This window comes from Helicoverpa armigera, chromosome 17 (assembly GCF_030705265.1).
Source record: "Helicoverpa armigera isolate CAAS_96S chromosome 17, ASM3070526v1, whole genome shotgun sequence".
Taxonomy (NCBI): domain Eukaryota; kingdom Metazoa; phylum Arthropoda; class Insecta; order Lepidoptera; family Noctuidae; genus Helicoverpa; species Helicoverpa armigera.
The window spans coordinates 10,230,596-10,257,740 of NC_087136.1; the positions used below are offsets into that span (position 1 = coordinate 10,230,596).

Below are 27,145 nucleotides of genomic sequence, written 5' to 3' on the forward strand. Positions count from 1 at the left end.
CAGAACCAGCACTATGGCAATAGAATAAAATATTACCTACCGATGAACCCTCATTTTCAAGGTATTTCCAATCGTACACATGAAAAATGCGATCCTTATCTCTGGTAAAACATATGATCAATGAAAGCTCAGAAAAAGCATTCACCTGTAAACTGATAACCAGGTTTCTAGCTAACGTTAAAAATAGACCTTGTGTGTTCATAAGATAAGGTTGAATTTACGATGGCAGTCAGTAATATTGTCTTCCATTAGTCTTAGGCAGGATTGTCGTAATGTTCATTCAATACACTTGACGCTATATTGGTAATTTTCGCTACGTTATACATATTTAGCGGTAATTTGTGGTAAATGTACTGAGTGGGTCTCAGCACAAGCATTGTTTACAACCGAACAAGGTACTGTTTGTAACATAAACGACGGGTAATGTACCTAATGATACTTAAATATTACGATTAGATGTACCTATTAACATAATTAAAATACCTATAAAAACAATCGCTAACGCTACCGCTCACGCTACCACTACCGTTGTCGCTACCCCTGTCGCTGTAGCTTGCATATGGGCTGAGAAGATATTGCTCTCCTTTGAATTGCGCAATCGGGTAAAAAGAGGCGCTTCATAGTTGTGCACACAGGCGCTTCGGGGGTCAACTCGGCCCTACATAAATGAATGTTGGTAATTTCTTCTCATTAATTAGAAAAATATATATAGCAGAACAAAGTTGTTAAAGTGATTCTTAAGTAAGTAGGTACCTATATTCTACAGAAATTGCTACCTTTTGTATTACTTTGAGCTAAAAAGAAAGTTTCCCTTTGCTTTGCAGAACGGTTCGTTTCAGACTCTTTGTGTAAAACTTATGAATGTTCAGTAACATTGGACTGGAAAGTCATAAATATTATATTTGTAATCACTAATGATCTCTTACGTAGTTAAGTAAGTTTATCTTATATCTCTTGGCTGAGATAAATACCGAAGTAAGTACCTATAGTAGTCAAACAGGTCGAAAGATCAAGACCTTCTTATGTCAAGTGGGAATGGGTACAATTCTTATTCGATTACTGATAGCGCTACCTTATTTATAACTTTAATTAATTCCGGACTTGTATAAGCAAATTCAAAACTCATTACAAAGAAATGATTTCTAGACTGGGGCACAGCACTCATTCAAGATACGTCTGCTGTCCCATCAAGGGCAGAATAGTTACAATGCATTCCTATGTTTCTGCCTATTACTGAACCCTGGAATCGGAGTAAGGGCATAAAAATATGAATTCTGGTTTATTTACGTGGTTTAATATTGGTTTAATACAATTTTAAAACTTTTTGTACAAAAAGGGACCAACTCAGAAATGACGAACAAAACGCAACTTTGACATAACATTGCTTGTTCAACGTCAACAAGCAAACGTCAAAACTGTCAAGTGAAATGAAATGTTGCGATTTCTCTGATTGAAAAAGTTTGAACACAAATATTTAAATAAGAATAGGTGTCCAGTGAAGTGTTTATAGTGTTATATTATTCAAAATGTCGGGCACGACATCTTATAATAATGATAAAGTGGTTATGGGTGAGGTGGAATACCCGGCTAACGATCCAGCGTCCGGGGCGTTTTTCCAACCTGATTACAAGAAGTAAATATCCATACTCTTACTACTAACTATGATTATATCACTCTTGATTAAATTACTGTCCAATAAACAACCTTTTCAAATAGTTTTTGGCATAGTTCACAGTAAAATGATGTTATTTACCCATCAATAAAACGGTACAAATTTTCATCATGCACTGCTATTTATTCAGTGTTTCCTCAAAAAACTGTATTTTGAACCCTAATTAAACAGTCCTATACCACCAATAGTTCCATATTTACATACAAACCTAAAGGGAAATGTCTTAAATTGTGTCTGTTTGCTAAATACTCTGTTATTTTTAGGAATGAAGACTTGAAACTCATGTTGGATGGCTCCAAAGATTCTTTGAAGCTGGAGGCTATGAAGAGAATCATTGGCATGATAGCCAAAGGCAGGGATGCATCAGACTTGTAAGTATTTGTTGGAACACCAATAATAAAGTTAATTTTGTGTCTATGCTCTACTGATTGTTCAACTTTCACTTTTAAGTCCTTAGAAAATGCTAATGAGATTGATAGGTTGCCACCTTGATGTAAGAAGATCAATATTGTTGGATGAACAAAATATCATAGTAATCATCATCTGCCTAGCCTTTTTCCAACCGGTTTAACAACTTCCTATGTGACCTGGGCATCCTAATATCCCACGGTAAAACTGGTTGTCCGACTTTCTGGTTTCTGACTACCTGTAATGACTGCCAAAGATGTTAAAATGAAGAATAAACTCAAAAGTGTCAATGGATGTATGTTTACATACATTTTTATACATAACGTACATCTAAGTTTCATTTAAGAAACTTTATCCAATAAAACTATTCCCACAGGTTTCCAGCGGTAGTTAAGAATGTGGTATCAAAAAACATAGAAGTGAAGAAGCTGGTGTATGTCTACTTGGTTAGGTATGCTGAGGAGCAGCAGGATCTTGCACTGTTGTCTATCAGCACCTTCCAGAGAGCTCTTAAAGTAAGTAAATATATACTTTAATGACTAAACTAGAAGAAGTATCAGAGCCGCAAGTGATAAATAGAAAATGTACTTGAAATTGGAGCATACTTGTTATCTGCTTGCTTTAGAACATTTCCTCTTTAATTCGATTTTAGCTTTATTATTGATATAGAAATAAATTATACGAAAAACTACTTTTGCTTATAGTGTGTGCCATAGATTATACACTAATACTGTGTGCCTTGTAACATTTTTAATTTGTAAGAAAATCTCTGCTGTAGTAGCAATTAGTTAATCGATGATTACAAAAACTAAGTTTTACACCATATTCTTTTCTTTGTCTACAGGACCCAAACCAATTGATCCGTGCCAGTGCTCTCCGAGTACTCTCGTCTATCCGTGTGCCAATGATAGTTCCTATAGTGATGCTAGCCATCAGAGACTCTGCCAGTGACATGTCACCCTATGTCAGGAAGACTGCTGCTCATGCTATACCTAAGTTATATAGGTAAGAACTGAAATGAAATTAAATCGTTTATTTTGCAAGTACATCACTTTTACACGTCATTTTAAGAACGCTGGGGGTGGCATTTCCTAACTGACTGATCCCTGAGAAGAAACGCCGGAACAAACTCAAGGGTCATAGTCTCTTTTAAAGTCCAAACATGTTATAAATCAGATAATATTATGTGAGTACCTCACGATGTTAGCTTCTTTTATAAGAGTGAAAAGATCAATTTTATCAGTTCTTTTAATAACATGGTATCTAAAGTGAAGCAAGCAAAGAGTTATATATGCAGATGAGTATAACCATTACATGTCTAGTCTATGATACTTATGTAAACACTCATGGGCTTGCAGGCCTAATTCTATGTGCGTAGACTGTGCGGTTGTTCGAAAGAGTCACCGCAGCCCTGGGTCCAGATCTAGTCCATTAAAATCGGACTCCCTCCTGCTACATCCACATGATACTGGTCCCATACTGATGATTGCCCACATGAAAAATTAAAAGGCCTAATTCTGTATTTTTCTTTCACAGCTTAGACCCAGAACAGAAAGAAGAACTAGTATCGATAATAGACAAGTTGTTATCAGACAAAGCGCCTCTCGTCGTTGGGTCAGCTGCTATGGCGTTTTCTGAAGTGTGCGGGGAACGCATGAGTCTTATTCATAGGAGTTACAGGTAAAGTTATAATGTGCTGGTATTTAATCTTATTGCAATAACTATTTCTACAATCAATCAATATATTTAACGTAAGTTGTTTAATTAGTTCTATAATTTTCGTTACAAATTACACAGCCATTTTCACAGTTCCATACTGAGTCGACAGAGTATCTAATGATAATATAAAAATAATTAAAAATTCACCATTAGTTATAAATAAATATTTTTACTTTCAGAAAACTGTGCTCTTTACTAGCAGACGTAGACGAGTGGGGACAGCTCACTTTGCTCAACGTGCTCACCGTGTATGCTAAGACTTGCTTTGCAGACCCCAACTCTGAGGTACGAATCTTAGGTTGAATATTTGCTCGATTCTATAGCTCTAATTATTGTCTTCTGTCTCCTAGAGACGCAAGTGTTCAAATTAATAATATTCCACGCTGTTTCCCAGACGTACTCAAGCGACAGCGACACAGACAAGCCGTTCTACGAGTCGGAAAGCGACGGTACTCCGCGCAAGCACTCGTCCACGTCCCCCTCGCTGGACGCCGACCACCGACTCCTGCTCCGCGCCGCCAAGCCGCTGCTGCAGAGCCGCAACTCCGGAGTCGTGCTCGCTGTCGCACAGCTGTTCTATCATTGTGGACCTGGTGAATGATAAATGTTCAATTAAATTGGCATATGAAAAATGTTCGCTTACTTGCTTGAAAATATTGACACATGACGGCTATCCAAAAAATATAACCTTAAGAGTTCCATCAAATTAAATTTTCAGAAACACGCAAGAGAAAGATGCGCACTTATCTATGATTTAAACGGATAATAGAGCATTAAAATTTTAGATAATTTTATGAATTAATTAAAATTATGCTTCTTTATAAAAGATAAATTTTCTTGTTTTAGCTCAAGAGCTGCCTCCAGTTGCTAAAGCAATGGTTCGTCTGCTTCGCGCTCCGCTGGAAGTGCAGAGCGTCGTGCTCAACTCCATCGCCGCGCTTACTGTCACCAGGCGGGTATGTTATCACTTTATCAGCTTCTTATGCTATAATATCGTTTTTAAAAAGAAAACAAAAATATTGTGTGGTTATAATTATTTTGAAGTCCTAGTTAGCTTATTAAAAATATTGCATTTGCAGGTTCTCTTGTGTAATAAGTACATTTCAATAAATAAAATATTGCAATTTACGATAGGTATTTAAATATCATTAATAAAATTGAAATTGTAGGTCGTACCTATAGAAAATTAGCAATGACTACAATTTCCTATAAAATGGATTATTAGCTTGACTTTGATTAGTATTTAAATTCCTGTCTGCGCATATAATAAAATAGATTTCAATTGTACTTTAAATCGTCAAGCTTCTTTTTCCTGAAGAACAGCAGAAATATACATCATTATTGTTTTTTTGACACTATTAAGTACTTACCTACATTTTTTTTTCATTATCACTAACCTACACTATTGTTACAGGCACTCTTCGAACCATTCCTAAAATCATTTTTCGTGCGCAACTCGGACCCTACGCACATAAAACTTCTAAAACTGGAGATTTTAACCAACTTGGCGACAGAAGCCAGTGCCGGGGTCATACTAAGGGAGTTCCAGACGTACGTGACGTGCAGCGACAAGGCGTTTGCCGGGGCCACTATACAGGCGATAGGCAGGCTGGCTGTTGCGATACATTCCGAGACGGAGACGTGTCTGAATGGGCTCTTACATTTGTTGTCTAGTAAAGATGGTGAGTTGAAAGTTTTTTTTTATGTTGTGGTTTTTTTTTATGAAATATAGCTGCCGCTTTATTTTTGTAAATCGTTATCATTCCCTTGCTCTTATCTCAATTCATTATTACTGGTCTCTTAAGCATTTATTCCGTCACATTCTAGACATCAAGACTTCTCAGTAGTAATACCTACTCTTGTAGCCCGTCTTTCACACAATCTGTCCATCGCTTCTTTGGTCTTCTTGTAAGGCTGTAACTCTAAGAGTCTACATAATTGAATTCATTATCTACATATAGCTACATTCACAAGTCTCCTAACTTTTAGTCCTTTAGCGAAAGAAAAAGTAATGAACTTAAAAGAAACAGTGTAATTGTTTTCGCCCTAAATAGTTCAACAAAAGGCAACGTTAAATTCTTCTTCTTACTGTCCTGTTCCTTAATAAATTGCATATTAAAATTAATGAAATAAATGATGTTGTTAGAATGGGTGGTATGTGAAGCCGTAGTGGTGGTGAAGCGCGTGGTGGGTGGCGGCGCCACATCCGCCCGCGCCGCTGTGTCCAGAGCTGCTAAGTTATTGCGTTCTGACAGGTAATAATTAAATATTGACTTGTTTATTTGATGAATAAAATGTTTTGTTGGGTATTGTTTGTATAAAGAGTAAAAATGTTATACCAGATGAATTGGCAAACATGTTAGTCCAAAAAGTTTTGCTGTAGATGGTGAGATATTAGGTGATTACTGTTATTCATCTGCCATTGAAAATATAAATTATATCGGTCTATTGATGACGTCTTTTAGAAGATCTAAGTGCGAATAGTTTCCATATATCTAAAAAAAACTGAGAAATATTTTGAGGCATTCGTAGACTCTTGATTTTCTAAGCAACATATTTGGACCGGGGCGTAAAGCCGGCGTCCCCGAATGTAATTCAGTAGATAGATATCGTTGAAATAATCTCACATCAGAGACCTTCAGGCGGATCTCAGAAAAGTCTGATACTATATTGACTATAGTGTCAGAGTTGAATCGCCTATCAAGCCCTATAAAGCGTTTAAACCTGCAGTTCACTCTGTAAGAGGAACATTTGACCTAAATCTCAATACCTAATATAAATACAAATAGCGTGTTAAATGTATGATTTGTCCGTAGACTAGCGGGTGCAGCCCGCGCGGCGGCGGTGTGGCTGGTGGCGGAGCACGGGGCGCCGCATCCGCGGGCAGCGGCAGTGCTCGCGCATATGGCGGCTAGCTTCGCTGATCAGGTACACATATACTAATATTATTTTGCAAACTTGACCTACAAAAGTAATATTTCTATCTATCAACCACCTTTTCAAATAAATAACTCTTTGTCTCTTATTTATCAATCTGCCAAGATAAAACTTTCACAAGAAAACCTGCAGAAAAGTCAAAAGTTTTGGAATTGTCTTTTTTTTCAGCTTTAAAGAATTATTGTATAAAATCTCTTATTTTATACAGCTCTAAAGAATAATTATATAAAATCTCCTGTTTTATACAGGTTTAAATAATAATAATATAAAATCTCTTATTTTATACAGGTTTAAATAATACAGTAGTCTTCGCGAAATTAACAATGTCATTTATGCAGCCGCCAAAACTCTAATAATTAACAATAATCAAACTCCTTTTAAACCGAAAGACACAATAAAACAAAAATCAGAACCACCTTGGAAAAGAAGAATAAAAACTAAAATAGAAAAGTTTAGGAAAGAATTAGGACAACTACTAGAAATTAAACGCGAAATTAATACACGTAGAATGCAAAAAATAAAAGACAAACTATACACTAAATACAATATTCAAAACGAAAACGATCACGACAACACAACAGAAATCATCAAACAAAAAGTAAAAGCACTTGCAGGTAGAATAAAAAGATACGACGTTATGAATACAAAACAAGAACAAAATAAATTATTTAAAGAAAATGAACATAGGTTATATAGAAGTTTAGGGGCTAAAAGCAACGCTGATGTAAATATACCTAGTAAAGAAAGTGTTCAACAATTTTGGGAATCAATATTATCACAACCAGTTCAATATAATGGGGAGGCTAATTGGATTACAGAAATAGAAATTTCATCAAATGAGGTTACCACAATAAATGAAGAAGAGATTACAGAAGACCAAGTTAAAATTGCAGTTAAGAAGTTACTTAATTGGAAAACACCGGGAATAGATAAGATACAAAATTATTATTTAAAATATTTCACTAGCGCACATAAATATTTAGCACAACTATTCACGAATTTAATTTCAGGGGGGGAAGCGATAGAGGAATGGTTTACGACGGGTCAGGTAATATTGATACCCAAAAATGAAAACACTGAAGATCCCAAAAATTGGAGGCCTATCGCTTGTCTATCAAGCATATACAAAGTGTTAACCTCCATCTTAGCTAATACACTTTACCATCACTGCCATGAGAACAACATAATGGCAGTAGAACAAAGGGGTTGTCGGCGCGGTGCCAGGGGATGCAAAGACCACCTCATGGTTAACAAGGCCATTTTAGAAGACGCAAGTCGCTCACACAAGAACCTGAGCATGGCATGGATTGACTACCAAAAGGCTTTCGATAGCGTGTCTCACGAATGGCTCCTTAAGATCCTGGACATTTACAAATGTCCTGCTGTAGTCAAGAAATTTCTTAGACTCTCAATGCCTTCGTGGAGAGTAGTGATGACAGCGCGAGGCTCCCAAAACTCCATAACCACGGATCCGATTTACATCAGACGCGGAATATTTCAGGGCGACTCCCTCTCTCCTTTGCTATTTTGTTTGGCAATCAATCCTCTTTCATACATACTTAACAAATACGAATTAAAAGGGTACAAACTTAGAGATAGTTACTGGATCAATCATTTACTTTACATGGACGATTTAAAGATTTACACAAACAGTAGAAATAACCTGAAAGTTTTATTAGACAGTATAGAGATATTTACAAATGACATAGGGATGAGATTTGGGCTTGATAAATGCAATATATTACATATAGACTCAGGACAGAGAAGCAGCACAATAGGAGAGGGCCATATTTTATTAAGTGGGGATACATTCAAACAACTTGCCATAGGTGATAGCTATAAATATTTAGGAGTTCATGAATCAGGAAAAATAGAACATAGTGTTATTAGGGATCAAATAACCAAAGAGTATTATAGAAGAGTTAAAAAATTACTAAACACGCAACTCACATCCCGTTACCTTATTAAAGGTATCAATACTTACGCAATTCCAGTGTTACTATACTCTTTCGGAATAATAAACTACAAAAGCAGCGATCTCAAAGCAATAGACATAAAAACTAGAAAATTATTAGCAATAAATAAGGCACACCAACAGAAAGCAGACGTACAGAGGCTTTATTTACCAATAGCACAAGGAGGGAGAGGACTTTTAAATGTAGAATATATGTACAAAACACAAATACTTAAATATAAACAATACCTCAATACAAATAGGGACCATCTCATTGAAACAATAACGAAACACTATAAAAATAGGGTTAAATACTCAATAATAAAAGAAGCAGAGGAAATAGAAACACAGCTACACTTAACACAAAGAAACCAACACACAGACAAAGAAATCAAAGAAGCAATAATTAAACAACAAAATACAGTATGGCGAAGTAAGCAATTACACGGACAGTTTCCCAAAAAAGTACTAGATCAAGCTAATATAGATAGAGAACTTTCGTTTAAATGGATTAAAAAACAACAAATTCCACCAACTATAGAGTCATCCATTTTTGCAATACAGGATCAAGCCGTTATGACCAAACAACATCAGCGTGATATATTGAAAGAGCCAGTAGACGGAAAATGCCGCCTCTGCGTCACTAAAGACGAAACTACGCAGCATATTATATCTGGTTGCGAAAAATTAGCGGGGACCTACTATGTCCGACGACATAATAATCTTGTCCAATACGTCTACTGGTGTCTTGCAAAAAAACATAAAATAGAAGTTGCCAACCTCTGGTGGAAGGAAACACTAGTGCAACCACAAGTAAAAGAAAACGAAACAGCCAAAATCATGTGGGAAATGCCCGTCCAAACCGATGTCACTGTTACACACAATAGACCAGACCTTATATATACAGATAAAACTAGTAACAAAACATATTTAATAGATATTACCGTACCGTCAGATTACAACATAGGAGCCAAAGAAATAGAAAAATTAAGCAAATACCATCTTCTGAAAACTGAAATCAGCCGGTTGTGGAATACACAAACGGCTGTCATTCCGATAGTAGTAGGCGTAACGGGCATCGTTGCAAAAAGCATTGAAAAATACATAGACCAATTAGACGCTTCAATTAACATTCACATACTCCAAAAACAAGCAGCCATACATTCATCTATCATACTCAGCAAAGTATTAGGAGACACAGTATTCGTACGAACGGTAGAAGCACAACACTCACACACTGACACACAAACACCAGACACACAAAACACGCATCCATCACCAAGCACGCAAGCGGGACCAGCCATCCAGGAACAGAACACACAGCAATCATCTAACACCGAACATTCGTCATCATCACAACCTAGAAGAGGGAGAAGAAGGATAAGAACAACACAAACAAACACATCAACTACAAAATACATATACACTATATAATAAATAATACATACAAAATACTTAATAACAGACTAGGGGGGACATAGATATCTTTTTTTCCGCGGGCTGCGGAACGGGATACCTATTAAAACCGACATAAAGTCGAGAAAGTCAAACCTACAATAAAATAATATAAAATCTCTTATTTTATATACAATATAAACTTTATTTTATATATTTTTAACCTACCAATTTTCATAATAGAATGAATTATAATAAAGCTACAAATTCAAATCTACACATCATCTCACCAAAATTATAATTTATATGTAGGACGAGGTAGTAAAGCTCCAGCTTCTATCGCTGGTAGTAAAACTGTCAGTAACACAACCAGACACTCTTCCCGTGTGTCGCTACGTAGCCTCCCTCGCTCGCTACGACGTCAGCTACGACGCACATAGGGGTATTTTGCATTTTTAGCCGGGCGAAACTATTAGTACGGGTTTTTCTGCTGTAAAGTAGATAGGACTTACTAATATTTACAGAAAACCATTGAGACGGCCTTAATTCAAAAGTGAGTATTATGGGCTGATACGATGATAAAATAAAGGAATATTCATGATTTGGAGAAGGTTTTATTGACTAACTAATTAGATAAAAATCATATTGAACAGGTATTCTCTACTTAAATGTTTATAGTTAGAGCTCCCTGGTATGACTAAAACAATAAATAATCGTATTAAAAAGAAAACATTTAATAATTTGCTTGAAAATAATGGTTAATTGTTTTTAGTTTACACCAGCAGTAACGTCTAAGTTCTGTCAAAAGTAGCAAAAAGTAGCACCTAATGTGTGTAATATCTATCATCTGACAGTGTTTGTAATACGTTACAACAGAAATCATTAGCCGGAAGCACTCGGAAGATAACTATATTCACTGTGGAAAGTACAATTCATTAAAAAACGGTTCAAACATTTTGAACTTTAAAAATTGATTTTGAACCTTAAAAAATACACGTAAACATTATTAAATCCTAACAAATAAAACTGTTCTTATCTGTATTATGATAATCCATAGTCGTTTTGGTTAAATAGCTGACAATAAAAAAGTTCTGAGGTTTCAAACACGGTACGTTTTTAATGTAGTCAGAACTGACGCGAGTGCATGTCACAATGATCAAGTTCCGAGAGGTTTGTGGCTGGATGGCGAGGGAGTAGGAGCCTGAAAATGGTCGGATTTTGTTCAGTAGTTACCTGGCTTTCTAACAAGCATAAAATTTTTATTTTCTATTGAAGTTTGTTTTTCTAGTTTCGCCCGGCTAGAAATGCAAAATACCCCTATGTGCGACGTCCGCGACCGAGCGAGAATGCTACGCCGCCCGTAGCATTAATCTAATACACAATGACCTAAACGACTAAATATCTTTCTAGGATGAGCTAGTAAAGCTCCAACTACTATCGCTGGCAGTAAAACTGTCAGTAACACAACCAGACACTCTCCCCGTGTGTACCCGTTACGTAGTCTCCCTCGCTATCTACGACGTCAGCTACGATGTCCGCGACCGAGCGCAAATGCTACGCCGTAGCTTTAAAATACTACACTGCACTTTTATCTCCAACAAAATTACTAAAATCAGATTTGTTTCGTCCTAGGATGAGCTAGTGAAGCTCCAACTCCTATCGCTGGCAGTAAAACTGTCAGTGACACAACCAGACACTCTTCCCGTGTGTCGCTACGTAGTATCCCTCGCTCGCTACGACGTGAGCTATGACGTCCGCGACCGCGCACGAATGCTCCGTCGCTTCATCGAGCCGCAGCCAGGCAAGCAGCTACATAAGTATGTAGCCGATATATTCTTACCGGAGAAGCCGAAGCCTGATATACAGAGTAGTTTTAAAGGTGAGTGTTTATTTGTCTGGATTTTTTTTTTACTTGTGTTTGTTTCTGGTTTTTTTGTAATATTTAGTTGTTTTTACCTATTTTAGTGACTGGTTTTGGTGTAGTATTGTCTGTGTTTAAAATCATGAGCTGATATAATTTTATTTATTTAACTAGCTGATCCCGCGAACTTCGTATCGTTTAAACCTTCCCTGGACCTCTATAAACATTTTAAAACCAAAATAAGCCAATTCGGTCCAGCCATTCTTGAGTTTTAGTGAGACTAACGAACAGCAATTCATTTTTATATATATAAGATTAAATTAAATAGTGATATGGACACAGTTTTTACACAGTTCCAAAATTAATTTATTGCAAAATGTGTATACCTAGAATTTCAAGAATATTTTTTAATTCGATTGAACCAATCAAATATATTAATTTATGCTTTGAGCATACGCTTAGGTGCACATAATTTTTTAGGTATTTGATTGAATAGATGTCTCAAAACTGTAGCGTATTTTCTGAGTTTGATAGCCAAAACCAGTCGCTTAATTTTTACTGACCTTACCAATATTTTCAACTATGATTGTTTTAACTAAACTTCCCATTTCTCCCCCAGACCGCGGCACGTTCACAGTGGGTTCTCTCTCCCAGTACATCGGCACCGCAGCAGGCGGATACAGGCCGCTGCCGGCCGGGCCTCGAGCCACGCTCGCCGCGCACCTGCGCGACACCGCGCCCGCGCAACACATTATATCTGAAGACACGCATGACGCACAGGTATGCAGTATGCCGTATAGAACAGGGACTCATTGGGAGGATTTGGATGGGACGTCAAAATTAGGGGGTCAACTGTCGTTTGTCCAATTTTGTTTGGGAAACGTCGCCACACAGTACCTACGTATGGATTTATTACTAGGTATCAGGAAAACCAGCTAAACCCAAATCACGCTGATTCAACACAAATGGATGGATTGTCATTTCTTGCCATCACTCATCATCATCAACTGCTTAGCCTTCTCTATTGAGGTTACTATAACTTTATATGGATGATTTTATATGTTGACATAGGGCTGACATAAATAAATAAAATATTTAAAATATGAACCAATTTCCCATAGTATATGTGACAGAAACAATCTGTAAATAATAATGTGCTCTGTTTGTTTTTATAGAAAAACAAAAGTTTCTACTCTGAGCCGGAGAGCAGTGGATCAGGGTCGGCCTCATCGTCTTCTGAAGATAGCAGCTCCGAGGCTTCTTCTGATGAGTGAGTATTTATTATTGAAAAAGGGTCAACCCTTTGCTAATTGTTCAATTATATTCTATTTAAAACCAGTTATTTGTTAAGTTTTGCATGACTACTATTGATCAGAATTCTATTATGATTTATGGCATAGCACATGTTTGCAATTTTCTTCTTCTTTTAATCAGGGAAGAAAGTGCTACTGAAGATAAGAAGACTGAAAAACCTGTGAAAGAAACCAACAACTACAGGTAAGTGTATTTTATTATAAGTACACTAGCGTCCACATCCCGAGGTAACCGCTTCCCACACCCCGTTAAAAAGTAGACTAGGTATGTCCTTTCCCAAGCACTAGCTAGACTATAATGTACCAATTGAAGAGAAAGCCGAACAGAGAGAGGTCAGGGGATAGTGGTACATATTATTTTATATAACTTCACTTCTCTTAAGAATAGCAGAATATTCGTAACAGGGCTGTATCGACTTCAAATGTGGGACGCAAAAAGTAAATTCTGTATTCTTCCGTAACTCCATTCCTCATTTCCCTTTTTATATTCGCGCCCTTCTCTTAGATCATCCAACTCAGGCACATCGGACAGTGAATCGGACAGCGAATCGGAAAGCGGATCGGACAGTGAATCCGAACAATCGGCCGACAGCAGTGAGGAAGAACCTAGTAAGAAGAATGAAGTTCCTCGTGATAAGAAGGTATGTACTGAAGATTTATTACTCTGATTGGAGAAATATTTGAAAAATTGGGAAAATGTGTTCTATAGTATATGAGTGAAAGTTTAGATTAGTTTATACGGGTCTTGTTAGATGTATTTGTAGGATTTGGTTTCTTTGTATTAAGTTTATTTATATAGTTGTACATATGTATTTATTTATTTATATCAATAAATGACTGCACAAGTTATTTGATTTTTTGTTTTATTTACTGAGCACTGTTATATTTAGTTATTTTATGTTATTATGTAAGTATGTATTTGTTATTTTCCGCATGTGTCATAATATGATTAAATTTTATCGCCTTCTATGTTAATAAATATATTTATTAATATCATCTATTGTATATTAACATTAAAGATAAATTGAGCAATTAGCGTCAAAAACATATACGCGGTCAAATAGAGAACCATTTTTGAAGTCTTTTAAAAATAAAATGGTTTCATTCATTATCATACCACATTTCAGTAGAACGTAGATTATCGCGTCTCAATCCCGTTTCTCATATAGACCTTAACAATAATCCATTCTTCTCTTTTAGCAAAACGCTCAACAACCGAAAGAAACGGAAAAAGAACAGAAAAGAAACGAGAAGTCTAACTTAGAACTGCTGTTGGAACTGGACGAGGTGGCGAGCTCCCTCCCCACCATGACCCCCACGTGCGGGGGATTCCTATCTCCCCAAAGTGTGGCCCCCACGCAAGGGATAGGGGACGGTAAGTGTTTTGTCAAAGTCAAATAGTTTATTGAAATTAAGCTAGTTTTTAGCACTTTTTCACTTTGTCAAATATACAAAAGGACAGCACCCCAAAACGCTCCCCTTTCACCACTTCCTAGTGTTATGGCTCGGAAGAAGAAGCGGTGAAGAACAAACTTCCCAGTAAAGAACAAACTTCCCAGCAAAGAACAAACTTCCCAGAAAAAATATTTAGTTGTTTAACTAACTTAGAACTGCTGTTGGAATTAGACGAGGTGGCGAGTTCTCTCCCCACCATGACCCCTACGTGCGGGGGATTCCTATCTCTCCCTAGCATTCCTCCCTCGCAAGGGATAGGGGACGGTGAGTATTTTGCATGTTGTAGGCTGTTGATCGTGGTTTAAATTGTTTTCTTAAAAAAAATTGAGTTGGGATAAAAACTTGATTCGATAGTTGAAAAACAGTTTTTTTTTTTTGTATAGGGATATGTCATTAAGCACAGATTTAGTAATGCTGGCATAACCACACAATTCAAGAAGTTGATTCTAAAACCGAGGATAATCTTTTAACTTCCACCATTGACAGCATAACATTGATTGAGGTTCTACACTTTGAACACAAAATTAGAACGTTTCGTGATGGTGTTTTCCAAAAAATCGGCTACTATATCTATACTACTTCAATATAAATCTTTCAAAGTATATCTACCGTAAGCCAATAGCTGCGCGACAATTTTTGCCGCATTTGTCGCAGGCGAAGCGCGATTCGTCCTCGGATGAAGCTTTATTTATACGAAGCCTTTTGTCAGCTTAATGTTGTCCAGTGCCTCTTTACGTAAAAAAATCCCATGTTTCTCCCTCAGCGGACAGCATAACGCCGGTAGGTCCTTCCCACATGAACACTACGCCGACGGAGGTCCTGGGCCGCGTTCGGTGGGGAGGCACGGTTCTAGCTCTGCGCTGGTCGCGGGCGCCGCATCTATACTCGCGTCCATTTGCTATACACCGCGTGTTCACAACCATAGTGCTCAGTGTTTTAGACAAGCACAAAGCAAAACTATGCAGGAGTAGCTATGGATTCTAGGACAAAAAATTACGCCTCAAAATTCATATCATCGCACTTTAACCACGAAAACAGACGTAGAATTTTCCAAAAACTCCAAAATCAAAATGTAATCACTTTTCAAGGCTCAATTTACGTAAAAATCCTATCGTTTATCCACACGGCGCAACCTAAATAGGCGTTTAACCACGAAAACCGACCTAGAAGTGTCTTAATTTCCCCAAAAAAACTTTATTAAATCAATATTTAAACACTTTTTAGTGCCCTATTTATTTAAAAATCCCATCTTTCTCCCCCAGCGGACAGCATAACGCCGGTAGGTCCTTCGCATATCAACACTACGCCGACGGAGGTGCTGGGCCGCGTTCGCTGGGCGGGCACCGTGCTCGCGCTGCGCTGGTCGCGGGCGCCGCATCTATACTCGCACACTATGTGCGCGATAGATTTGATATTTACGAATCACAGTGCCAATGAAGTTACTAATATTAGGCTGCATAAGAAGGTGAGATTATTGTCTTTTCTATGTAGTTATTTCTTTTTCAACTTCAAAACGAAAGTAAAAAAAAAGTTTAGTCCTAATTAATGTTTTCATTGTTATATTAAGTTCAAGTTAAGCAAAAAAATTGAATGATGACGTCGAAAGAAAAACATTTTTAATCTGTTTCTAATTTAAATGCCAAACTCCGGATTTCATTTTACCATTTATTATCGAAGTTTATCATTAAGGATTAGTTTTATTTAAACGATTTCCGTTAATACAATATCGATATTTATCGACCTATCGATATTTTTGACTGATCTCTCGATATTTGCAGACACTAACAGGATCCCGAAACATCCACGAGTTCGCGCCTATCCCTCTGCTATCCCCGTCCGCCACCGCCACCGTCACGCTGGGAGTCGACTTCGCGGACACCATACAGCCCATTGAGTTTACCATCATCAGTTCTATAGGTAAGATCGCTATTTTTTTAGGTGGGAAGATCATTCTAAAAGTATGAGTGTAGAGACTGCCAAGGGTGTTGATAATTTTATGACAGTCAAAACCTACCAATTCAACTTGCCTATTGAAACACCAATCTATCACAATTTATAAAAATAAAATCTATTATATAACTAGCTGATCTCGTGAACTTCGTATCGTTCAAACCTTCCCTGGACCTCTACAAACATTTTAAAACCAAAACCAGCTCAATCGGTCCAGCCGTTCTCGAGTTTTAATCAGACTAACGAACAACAATTCATTTTTATTTATATAGATTAAATTTATATGGAGCTAAAAGGTAAATTCAACATCTAATCGCACATCGACGGATTGATAGGTCATCACTGTTAGCTCCTCAAATATCTAAAACAAAAAATTCAATGGTCCATATATAACAGATTCAATCAGTAGAAACTCTAATAAACCCATATTTCTTTACTAGGCGAAGTGCCAGTATCGATAACGCCGCCGGTGGGCGAGTTGATGCGAGCTGTCACCATGTCGCAGTCGCGATGGGACGCCGAACATAAGAAACTTAGGGGCATGACTGAGGTATGTACACCATAGAACAAACCTTTAAAAAAGTTTGTATGTCATTGTTTCTTCTTTGAATTTAGATGAAGACTATTTTCAGCTACCTACGTACTTTTAGGAAAAGGCATAATATAAACACTTTCGGCCCTTTTTTCGCAGCGTGCCAGCGATGTATTTTCTTTCCCTTTGTTTACCCTTTACATTATCTTTACATAGAGAGAAAGGAAAGATTGTTGTAAATATATGGGCTCTGATTGCAGTGTGACAAGAAAGCAGTAAAAGTAGAAGATGAACAAACAATATGCAAACGAGTGTTCGAGACTGCTAACGTCGCAGCCATTACGTCTACTGGAGATTTTCTCAGGTAATTTTCATACTTCGTCATTGCTAAGTTCGGAAGTACGAAGAGATACTTCGCTTTTACGTTCACCTCAGCGGCATAAGTCATAAAAGCGACAAATAATAATCGATTCTCTTAGATCTGCAAAAAAGCGACAAATAATAATCGATCCTCTTCGATCTGTCAACGTAATGATTAAGGTTTATATGAGGGTTAAAACATTTTTTTTTTTCATACCTACATTCAATAACATCGGTAAATAAATCATTTCCACAAAATTCCTTAATAATAAAAAAAATCCTACAAACATTACCCTTATTGAGAATTTTCCTTAATATTTTTTATACCTCACAGATTCGCAGGCCGAATGATGTCCTCACAAGACCTAGTGCTCCTCTCAGTCCGGTGTGAGGCGGATAGTTCCCGCGTCACCGCCAACTGTCAGAACATGGCCATCGCCTCACTACTCGCCAACCAGGTTGCGCAGGCGCTGTCTAGGACATAACCTGATAGTGACGGTTATTTACTACTGTATTGTGTACCTTATGTTATGTTGCCGTCTGATTGAATATTTATGAAGACTTAAAGCTAAAAAAAACTTATTTTTTTACGTTCAAAATGTACTTTATTTGTATTTCGACAACTAAGGATTTTAATACCTTGTCTGAGCCGATTTATCCTTAATAAACCTTATATTTTGTCTATAAGATCTATTTGAAAAAGTTGATCTTCGTGGAAGTAGATTAATTTTATAAATATGTTAAATCACGCACCAGAAATAAGCTACTTTGAAGCAGACACATTTTGAATATTTTGTAGAAACCTAATACGTTATTACATTCCAAATTAATAGGTTTTCTCCCTTCTAGTCAATGTACTGCCCTATAAAAAAAATCTTCGATTTTACTAAATGTAATTTTAATTTCTAAAATCATTAGATAGTAACTAATTCAATTTAAAAATTATCTAAAAGACAAATTAGGCCTTCTTACCTTAAATAATAGTTTTATGTGTAGAGACATAAACTATGTCGATAATTTCAATATCGATGAAATACCGAATTAAGATATGGCGGTAAACTCACAACACTATTTTAAATGTATAAGTTTTTGTAAGACTATTTGAAATTGTTAGAAAAACTACTGTAATTACAATGAGATCAATTATTTCTAAGATCTATCTATAAAGTCTAAAGAATCTGTTAAATATTCCGTATATATTATAAGGAAATAGGTTATATGGAAAATATTATACTTATTGGTAAATGTCTACAAAGAAAATTATTAAAGAAATAAATAAAACAATTAATATTTACACAGCGTGTATTTCTCTATAAAAACTAACGTTATACAATGTCCTTTGAGATTCCTTCCAATTCTTCACTAAATTAATACTTAACGGTTTACTCGCAATGTCTTTTTTACTGAAAAACAAACATAAATGGACAAACACAATGTATACTTGTATAAATTTAATATAACTTAACTTACTATCATTATAAAAAAAGTTTATAATAAAAAACATTGTCAAGTCTTTATGAAACATCATACATAGGAGAATTTTAGTCTTTTAATAAAATTTAGGATTTACTCATAAATTCTACAAATTATCGGTTTGCTTCATATTCGTTCATTTCAAGTCGAAATGTTAAGAACACTATAACAAAACTTTTAAACCTAAAGCTACCTTAATAAAAATGTATAAAAAAATTATCAAATTCATAATCTCACTGTTACATTTTACGTTTTTATAGGCAATACTGCGGAGAGGATGCATAGCCATTTGTCACAAAATACCGCAAATAATATAGGTCCTTTTTGCCACTTTTTCACCATCATTAAAGTAGGCATTGGCTACCAGATTCGCCCAAAATCTAATTTTAACTGATACTTGTCCAGAAATATACGAAAATAGCCATAACGCAGAAATATACGAAAATAGTCACAATGACTGAAATAATCAAAGTGTAATTTGTCTTCATAATTTTAAGGCTTATCTCTCCCGATGCGGGAATCGAAGAATCTGCTTCACTTTGCCAATATAGGTACTCGCTTAGCGTACTACCATTCTCTGACTTTTCTGCCTCATACAATATCCAATGACCCCCTCAGTGTTGTGGATAGTGACCCCATCCGGGCGGCACTCCTAAACTATACGTCGGGGTCGTCATAGAGATAATACGGGGTCTCTTACTCATATCTTCATGGTGATTCTGATGCAACTGCTGCGGCGGATGGCTCATCTGCTGAGGAGGTTGCATCTGATGACGCAACTGACCCTGGTGGTTCTCCAATATCCTGTCCTTCTTCGACATACGTTTCTTAGGAGCACATTCCGGTGCAATCCTACGTTCGTTCCACAGTCTTTCAACTAATCTTGCTCTTGCTTGTGTGCCGTTTACATCTTCAACTTGCTTTCTAGGTATGGGGCCGTTAGCTACCTTCTGTTTCATAGCTTCCAAACGTTCTTCAGTTTGGGTCATAGGAACTATAGGTAAGCCTCTACGGTTGCACATGTTATGTAGTACACAGCAAGCTACGATCATCATAGCTACTGTAGGTGGGTCAAACTGTTTGTTGGAGTTGGCTTGAAGACATTTCCACCTTGTCTTCAACTGTTTGATAGTTTCGAGAACGGCGCCGTGCGCTTGTGCGTGAATGTTCGAGTAATACTTTTCCGGTGAAACTGGCGATTTCTTTGTTATTTTCGGGATGGGTGTCATTACATATGTCTTTTGAGTGTAGTGTGGACCACCTGGAATAACAAATAATAATAATATAAGTATTTTGATCTAGAGTTGCGAACTTCCCTTGTAGAGGAAAATTTTCAGGAACCGACAATATCTGATCTACTTGAAATAGTGGTGGCACCCAAATGCGATACCAATGTTTGTAACTTCATATACCTTAATTTATAGCAAAAAGAAACAATTTGAGCTCACCAATAAGCCAGCAAGGTTCTCCGGAATGGTTGAGGCTATCCAGATCGACCCTGACGGCGTGTCTGTTCAGTATGTTGTCGTGTGAATACGAGCCGCCAGCTGTGGCATCCACGCTTATTATTGTTGAGTCACTGTCACAAATCTGAAGGCAAAAAATTCATAATTTGAATAATTACATATGAATGTAGAGGGAGAGCAAGACCAGAAAATAGTTGGAAGAATTGCCAGAGATGACGTGAATGAAAAGGGAGTGAATGTTAGTATGTAAAAACTTAAAATATTACATAAAAAGTTATATTTTTAGTCACACAATGCATACTTAGGTAAGTATTTTTTTAATTAAAAGACAAGCTGGTTTGTGGTGAATATATTCATCAGAGTAAAATGATTAAATATGTGTACTGGGGACCAATAACAAGTAATACAAGTTTTAATACTTACAATCTGCACCTTCTTGGAATGGTAAGACTTATTGAAGTGGCTCTTCTGGTCATCATCAGGCCGAGCCATTGGCACATGTGTGCAATCCACACACCCTACCACATTGGGTATGCCATACTTCATGTAGAATCTGAAAGGTAAATAAGTCTGTTAGAAACTTTTCAGCAGTAAATAAAATTTGAATTGAATCATTTAATTTTGATTGAGTGAAAAGCAAATTATAATTTTAGGGGCACAAACAGGGCTTTACTCATATAAACATTAAATAAATAAGCAACTATTGCAGTCTAAAAATAATGTCTGGCATTAAATTAAAATTGACAAGAGACTAGAGAGATTATTAAATTAATGTTGCATAAAACTAGAAAGTATATTAAGCTGGTGTATAATGGTTTTTATTACTTCCATAAACTCACTTGGCCTTAATAATATCCCTCTCCTGCCTCAAATGTGGGAAGTGTATGTACTTCTTTACAATCGAGGGATGGTTCATAGCCTCTGTGACCTGCAGGACAGCCGTGCCCACGAAGTACTGCGTGATGCTGGGGTCCCCTCTGCCTCCAATTGTCTTCTGGTATTTACCTGATGCATAGAATGCTAGAGCTGCTAATACCTGGAATTTTCGAAATTAAATGTTTATTAAAAAAGGCCTCGGAGGATGATGAAATGTTTATTTTTTCATTTGGAATTTCTTGTAGTTCTAGTTGTTCTAAAATTTAGAACAATATAGATATCTGAGAAATACACAATAAGAGTTTAGTGTTATGATTATAGTTCACAATTTCAATGCTCTACTCCTAAATTGTTTAACTTAATAATGGCCTTTTGTTTACCATACTTGCACAAGAATTTCAACCTTAAAATACCACATTGAACTGATATTTAAGAAAATCTGTTGGTTCCTTTTTTAGGGTTTATAGTAAGAACAAAAGATTATTCTACAAATAGCAAACAATCATTATCTAGCCATAAAAAACAGAACATATAAATTTAAAATAAAACGTATGAATGTAAAACCCAAGCTAAATCGCCGAACCCGAAAGTTTTCGTGTCATTACATTGTATTGTTACTTTCACAATAAACGCGGTATGCATACTTACTTTGCTTTCAATAGAGAATTCAATTGATTTCGTTGAATCGGGCATCACAGGTTTCAACTCTTCGCACAAATCTCTAGTTAAATCCTTAGACAATCTATAAGTTTCTATAAAAGACGATTCGTTTAAATCGAAAGGATCGCATTCCGCGGGCTTCAAAACTCTTTTCTCGGGACTCCTTGGTTTTTCAATAGGCCGCGGTGGCTGTTCTGGTTTTTGAGTATGCGACGTATCCCATTTAAGCAACTCGAAAATTTCTGGTTCTTCATCTACTACCGATATGTAGCCTTCCTCCGGTGGTTTTTCGGCCATTTTTACTGTGTATAAAGTTTATTTTGAAATAAAATAAACGCAGCTTGAATTTTTGTTTGTCAAGCACAATTTGACGTTTTAGAGTCAGTGTTGTCAGCATAAAAAATCTTTGCTCTGTGTTGCAGTGTCAAGTAATTTTCAGATTTTGGGAGAATTTTATTTTACCAAAGGCTACAATTTGGTCAGCTGTTTCGTATGTGTTCATACAATTTATTGAAATAGGCATAAGTATGTGAACTTTCTGAACAAGAAAATAAAACGTGTAACCATGTTGTGAGACATTCTTTTAAAACAAGTGTAAGCCTACTTATGTATGTTCATAATCAAAATCATCGCGTTTACAATAGAATCACAAAGATTTACATACTACAACAGCACCACTATGATCGCGCCACTAAAATACCAACTGCAGCTGCTATTTACTCAAACCAAAATATCTGCTTTATCTGAAGTAGGGCCGGTGCAATGAACCTCTTAAAAAGTATCTAAATATAGTGCACGCATAAATACCTAAAGGATATTAAATGGTGTCACAATCCGGCACGTTGAAGCACTAAAATCGGGAAAACGATGACGTCACGTGTCTGGCGCCTTTCCGTCGAGACTGCAGACGGCTATTAGCCGTGTTCCCTATAAACTTGTATACTGATACCTATATTATTTTAGTAAGTAATGGCTAGGTATTTAAGGTAGTCCTAGTTTGGGCTCGTTTGGTTATGGAAACTTCCTATCCATCTCTCTGTATATTCCCAAAATAATCAGTCGGTATCGGTATTACCTAATCGGCAATAATCGGTAAGTATCAGGCAGTCCATTGAAAGGTGATTTCACCTACTTAGACTAGACAATGGAGGTAGACAGACTTTTGTCAATTGAAATAAATCCAGCAAGCATACAGAAAAACATAGACGAATACCTTGCTAACTACCCAGTAAACATAAACAATTAAAGTGTTACGAAACAAGTAAACTTTCAGTACGTACGTATTAACTAAAATTAATGAATAATTAATCCGCGTTAACATTGGCTAATTACCAAATTGTCATGGCGGCGCTATGTCCTCTCCGTTCCCATAGCTGTGTTAATCTAGAACACCACACGAGATTAATTAAAACGCATTACAGTACTTAAATCCCATTAACTGTTGCTCGCGTCCCGAGGGAATTCGATTTTGCACACAGATAAAAAGTTCCTAGTAATCTACTAATTTTTAATGTCCGCTGTCTTTAGCGAAAGTTAATAGCTGAAGAGTTTGTCTAATGCCGTTTGATTCAATCTCCAGAACTACTAGATTTCAAAATAAACAGTGCGGGATTAAGGAAGACCATGGATGGCTATCTACTTCTTATCCGCATGAACCTGGTTGCCGAATGCTGATATTAATATAAACTACAATCATGTAAACAATAAAGTTTACTTATAAAGTACTTAATTTTTGCGTAAAAATGTATAAAAATGTCATTCTCCACGTTCATATAATATTAGTGTCATCCGTCTGATATGACCTCGTAACAAAGCTAGGTCATGTCATCATAACCATTATATTAGGTACCTACTCTATGAAATAATGATTTAATTCGTAAAGAAATTATCATGAAGGACAGGCCTACCCTTAATGGCTTGCTTGATGGACACCAAGGACGACTATAAATGATCAAGTATTTTAACCAATTGGAAAAAGGTACCTACGTAAGCCTTATTTTATTATCTATCAAAGCAAGGTGGGAAATCAATAAACAAACAAGAGAAAATTCGACATTTAGAAAAATGAGTTTAAGGGAAAGTTCTTCACTTATCGTCTTTAAGTCATAGTTTCTCCACAATAACACTTAGGTGTAGCGCTAATGCGGAGAACTCAGGTTCGATACCCGGGTCGGGCTTTTGACATGTTGATATATCCGTGACATACCTACCATAGCATAGTGCTGTCATTATCACGGTAATCCATGCATGAAGGTTCTATACGAGGGTCACACTGAAAGTTTTTAGAACTGGCCACTTATAAACAAAATAATAAAAAAATAATTCTAAAATTCGAAAATAGAACTCTTTACCAATATTACTGAGTATATATTTAATTCATTTGTCATTTGTTTTACGATTTGGCGGCAAATTGAAAATTGTCTGTGTCACGTCAACATGAATTTAACACGAGAAAATTTTCGTGCAATGATTTTTTATGACTTTCGATGTCATTTAAGTCAACAAGAAAGTTATGATAGACTACGATTGGCCTTTCACGATGAAGCCCCATCTCGTGCGACTGTTTACAACTGGTTTAATGAGTTTAAACGTGGTCGCACTAATCTCACTGATGATTTACCTGAGGGACGGCCTTCTACGGCGACGACTGAAGATAACATCTGTGTTGTGCGGCGTATGATAGAGACTGACAGAAGAGTGACCTATCAGCAGATTCGGACAAGCTTAGGCATTGTTATGAGTCAAGTGCACAAAATCCTCCACGAACATTAAGCGGTCAGGAAGCTTTGCGCCTGGTGGATACCTCATAATTTGACTGAGGCTCAAAAACTCCATAGTGTGGATTGGTGCCGTAAAATGATTAAAAGATTTAACGGAGGTGACTCAAATGCTGTGTTCGACGTACTAACACTACAATAAAACATATAATAAAACGAATAACTGGCTAATGTAACCAGTTTCTGATTTTCTAAGAACTTTCAGTTTGACCCTCGTATCTACCACGAAATATCACGAGGTTTTCACAATTATACATTAAGTAAATTACTCTCTGAATTAAATTAATAGTACCAAATTGTTATATAATAATCTAACATAGCATGTTATCAGGTGTCAGAAGCCTATAATTTGTTTATTTTAGATAAATTTTATTGATTTATCAGAATTTAAACATTGCTATCATTCGTGTTTGATTGAGCGTTCGAAATTCGAATTTTACCATCAGTGTGGCGTTGACCACGATGCCGGCATGTCGTGTGGCTAAATTCTTTAGTAGTTATTAATTAATTATAATTCTACGATATCTATAATCTAGTGTAATCAACTAGTTAAAGTGTAAACAGTGAGTGTTATGTGAAAATTATCGGATTTATCTAATTTTACTAATAAAAAGTAAGTCTGTTTAAGTTTTTTGGAGGTTAATTTATGGGCGCCGGTTAAGTTTAGAACATCGTGTGTTAGGAATGTTTCTAATTAAAATTGGGTTCTCTGGTTGATAAGAATAAAGTAAAACTATTATTTAACTATGTCCCTATACTTGATATCGAGTTTTTTTGAGAACTAAGTATTTTTAAGTGCCAAGATAACGCTTAATTAAAGATTGCAATTTTAATTACTTAACCCAAACTTGAACTGAGTAATTAATTAACACCAAAATATGTAAATAGACAATCGTATGCTTGAACTATTTTTATGACTTAAAACATACCAAAGATTTTTTTTGTAATTTTTTGTTGTGTGTTAAATATAGGTAATTTGATAATGAAAAGTTATTTGTACCGTATTCGCACTCAACCCGTTTCATTTTTATCTTTACTTTTTTTATTGCTTAGCTACTTAGTGTAGTATCTAAAATACGATAAGTAGGTAACACACACATATTACAACCGAATTAAAGTTAAGTACCTACATTATCACACAACGGCCTACATTGCGTCCGTTTGGGAGCGATAAACTCAAAAACTACGGAGCAGATTTTAATGTTATTTTCACAATACTAAGTAGATCTCGTGGAAATTATAGGGTGGTTTGTTATATTATACATACATGTATGTACCTATAACAAGCAAACTTTGTTGCACATGCACGGAATCGGAAAACGAACCCGTGATTAACGTCCCAGCAATCCTACTTAAGGTTGATTGTTCTTCTTTCACGAAAAACTACTGGATGGATTTTAATGACACTTGTCAGTAATGTAGCCTATTATGAAAATAACGTAGTAGGCTTTTTATCCGAGTGCAGGGAGTAGTTCCCTTAGGAAGCGGGTTAACCCCTGGTGGAATAAAAAATAAAGAATAAAGCCGTTGGTGGGCGGCTCCAAACACTTACTAATGCTAGGTAGCTACTATATAATTCCTGAAATAAATCGCTACTGAAGCATAAATGCTAGAATAAGGGTTGTTTAAAATAATACACTTACGTATGGATCGTCGCGTGTGAGCTAGTTTTTGCAGTCTCCTAATCTCAAGTTCCTTCCCGGTACCCGTTCTTGTACAAAGTGCAACTTGCATCTGGTATGCAGTTATGCACACCTAACTTGTATTTCTAGTTGGCCAAAAAAGAAAAGGAATCTAATACGAAGGTTATATCGGAAACTACTTTTACTTGGCTACTTTCTCAAGTCATTACCTATTCTATACAGAAGGTTTATCAAGGATACAATTGCAGATACCTACGTGAAGCTACAAAGCTACGTGATGGCATGTCGAAAGGATAAAAAAAAAGTACCTATATGGTAGAACATTACTTAAGATTAGTTACCAAGCAAATTATGTGGGGCAAACAACCTTGATAAAAATCAAAATTCATGACCTAAATTACGTAGGTAGTCCCTAGACATTAGTCACATCTATACTCAACTTATTATGAAAGGTTTGTGTGTCTGTCAGTTTGTGGTGTTGTAGGAAGTAATCTTTGGATCTACTGCACTGATTTGAAAAATTCTAGCTAGGGCATAAGTGAAGGTATTTATTTCTGCTCAAGTTTTACTAAGCGTACTATGAGTTACGGACACGAGCGAAACCGCGGGAATGGACTAGTTATAAAAGTATACAAAAGAGTTAATGACCCACCCAGACATGTCTACATACAACACATTATCGGATTTGATAACA

The 27,145-nt window shown here is 36.3% G+C and overlaps 2 protein-coding genes across 2 annotated transcripts; one reads left to right on the forward strand and one right to left on the reverse strand.

Moving 5' to 3' along the window:
* Positions 1-1,398: 1,398 nt before the first annotated feature.
* LOC110383649 (AP-3 complex subunit beta-2) lies at positions 1,399-18,850 on the forward strand. Its single transcript, XM_064038772.1, has 22 exons — positions 1,399-1,633; positions 1,936-2,043; positions 2,457-2,595; positions 2,925-3,085; positions 3,617-3,760; positions 3,979-4,084; positions 4,194-4,392; positions 4,646-4,755; positions 5,214-5,481; positions 5,946-6,054; positions 6,616-6,727; positions 11,718-11,964; positions 12,566-12,726; positions 13,122-13,216; positions 13,381-13,443; positions 13,765-13,900; positions 14,460-14,634; positions 15,977-16,179; positions 16,493-16,631; positions 17,105-17,214; positions 17,457-17,560; positions 17,891-18,850. Exons 1-22 carry the CDS (start codon positions 1,527-1,529, stop codon positions 18,039-18,041), a joined length of 3,147 nt encoding a protein of 1,048 aa, XP_063894842.1. The 5' UTR covers positions 1,399-1,526; the 3' UTR covers positions 18,042-18,850.
* On the reverse strand, positions 18,845-22,436 carry LOC110379077 (putative nuclease HARBI1). The gene is made up of 5 exons (XM_049846295.2): positions 22,020-22,436; positions 21,335-21,531; positions 20,919-21,048; positions 20,478-20,619; positions 18,845-20,290 (listed from the first exon to the last, which is right to left on the reverse strand). Exons 1-5 carry the CDS (start codon positions 22,326-22,328, stop codon positions 19,644-19,646), a joined length of 1,425 nt encoding a protein of 474 aa, XP_049702252.2. The 5' UTR covers positions 22,329-22,436; the 3' UTR covers positions 18,845-19,643.
* Positions 22,437-27,145: the final 4,709 nt, after the last annotated feature.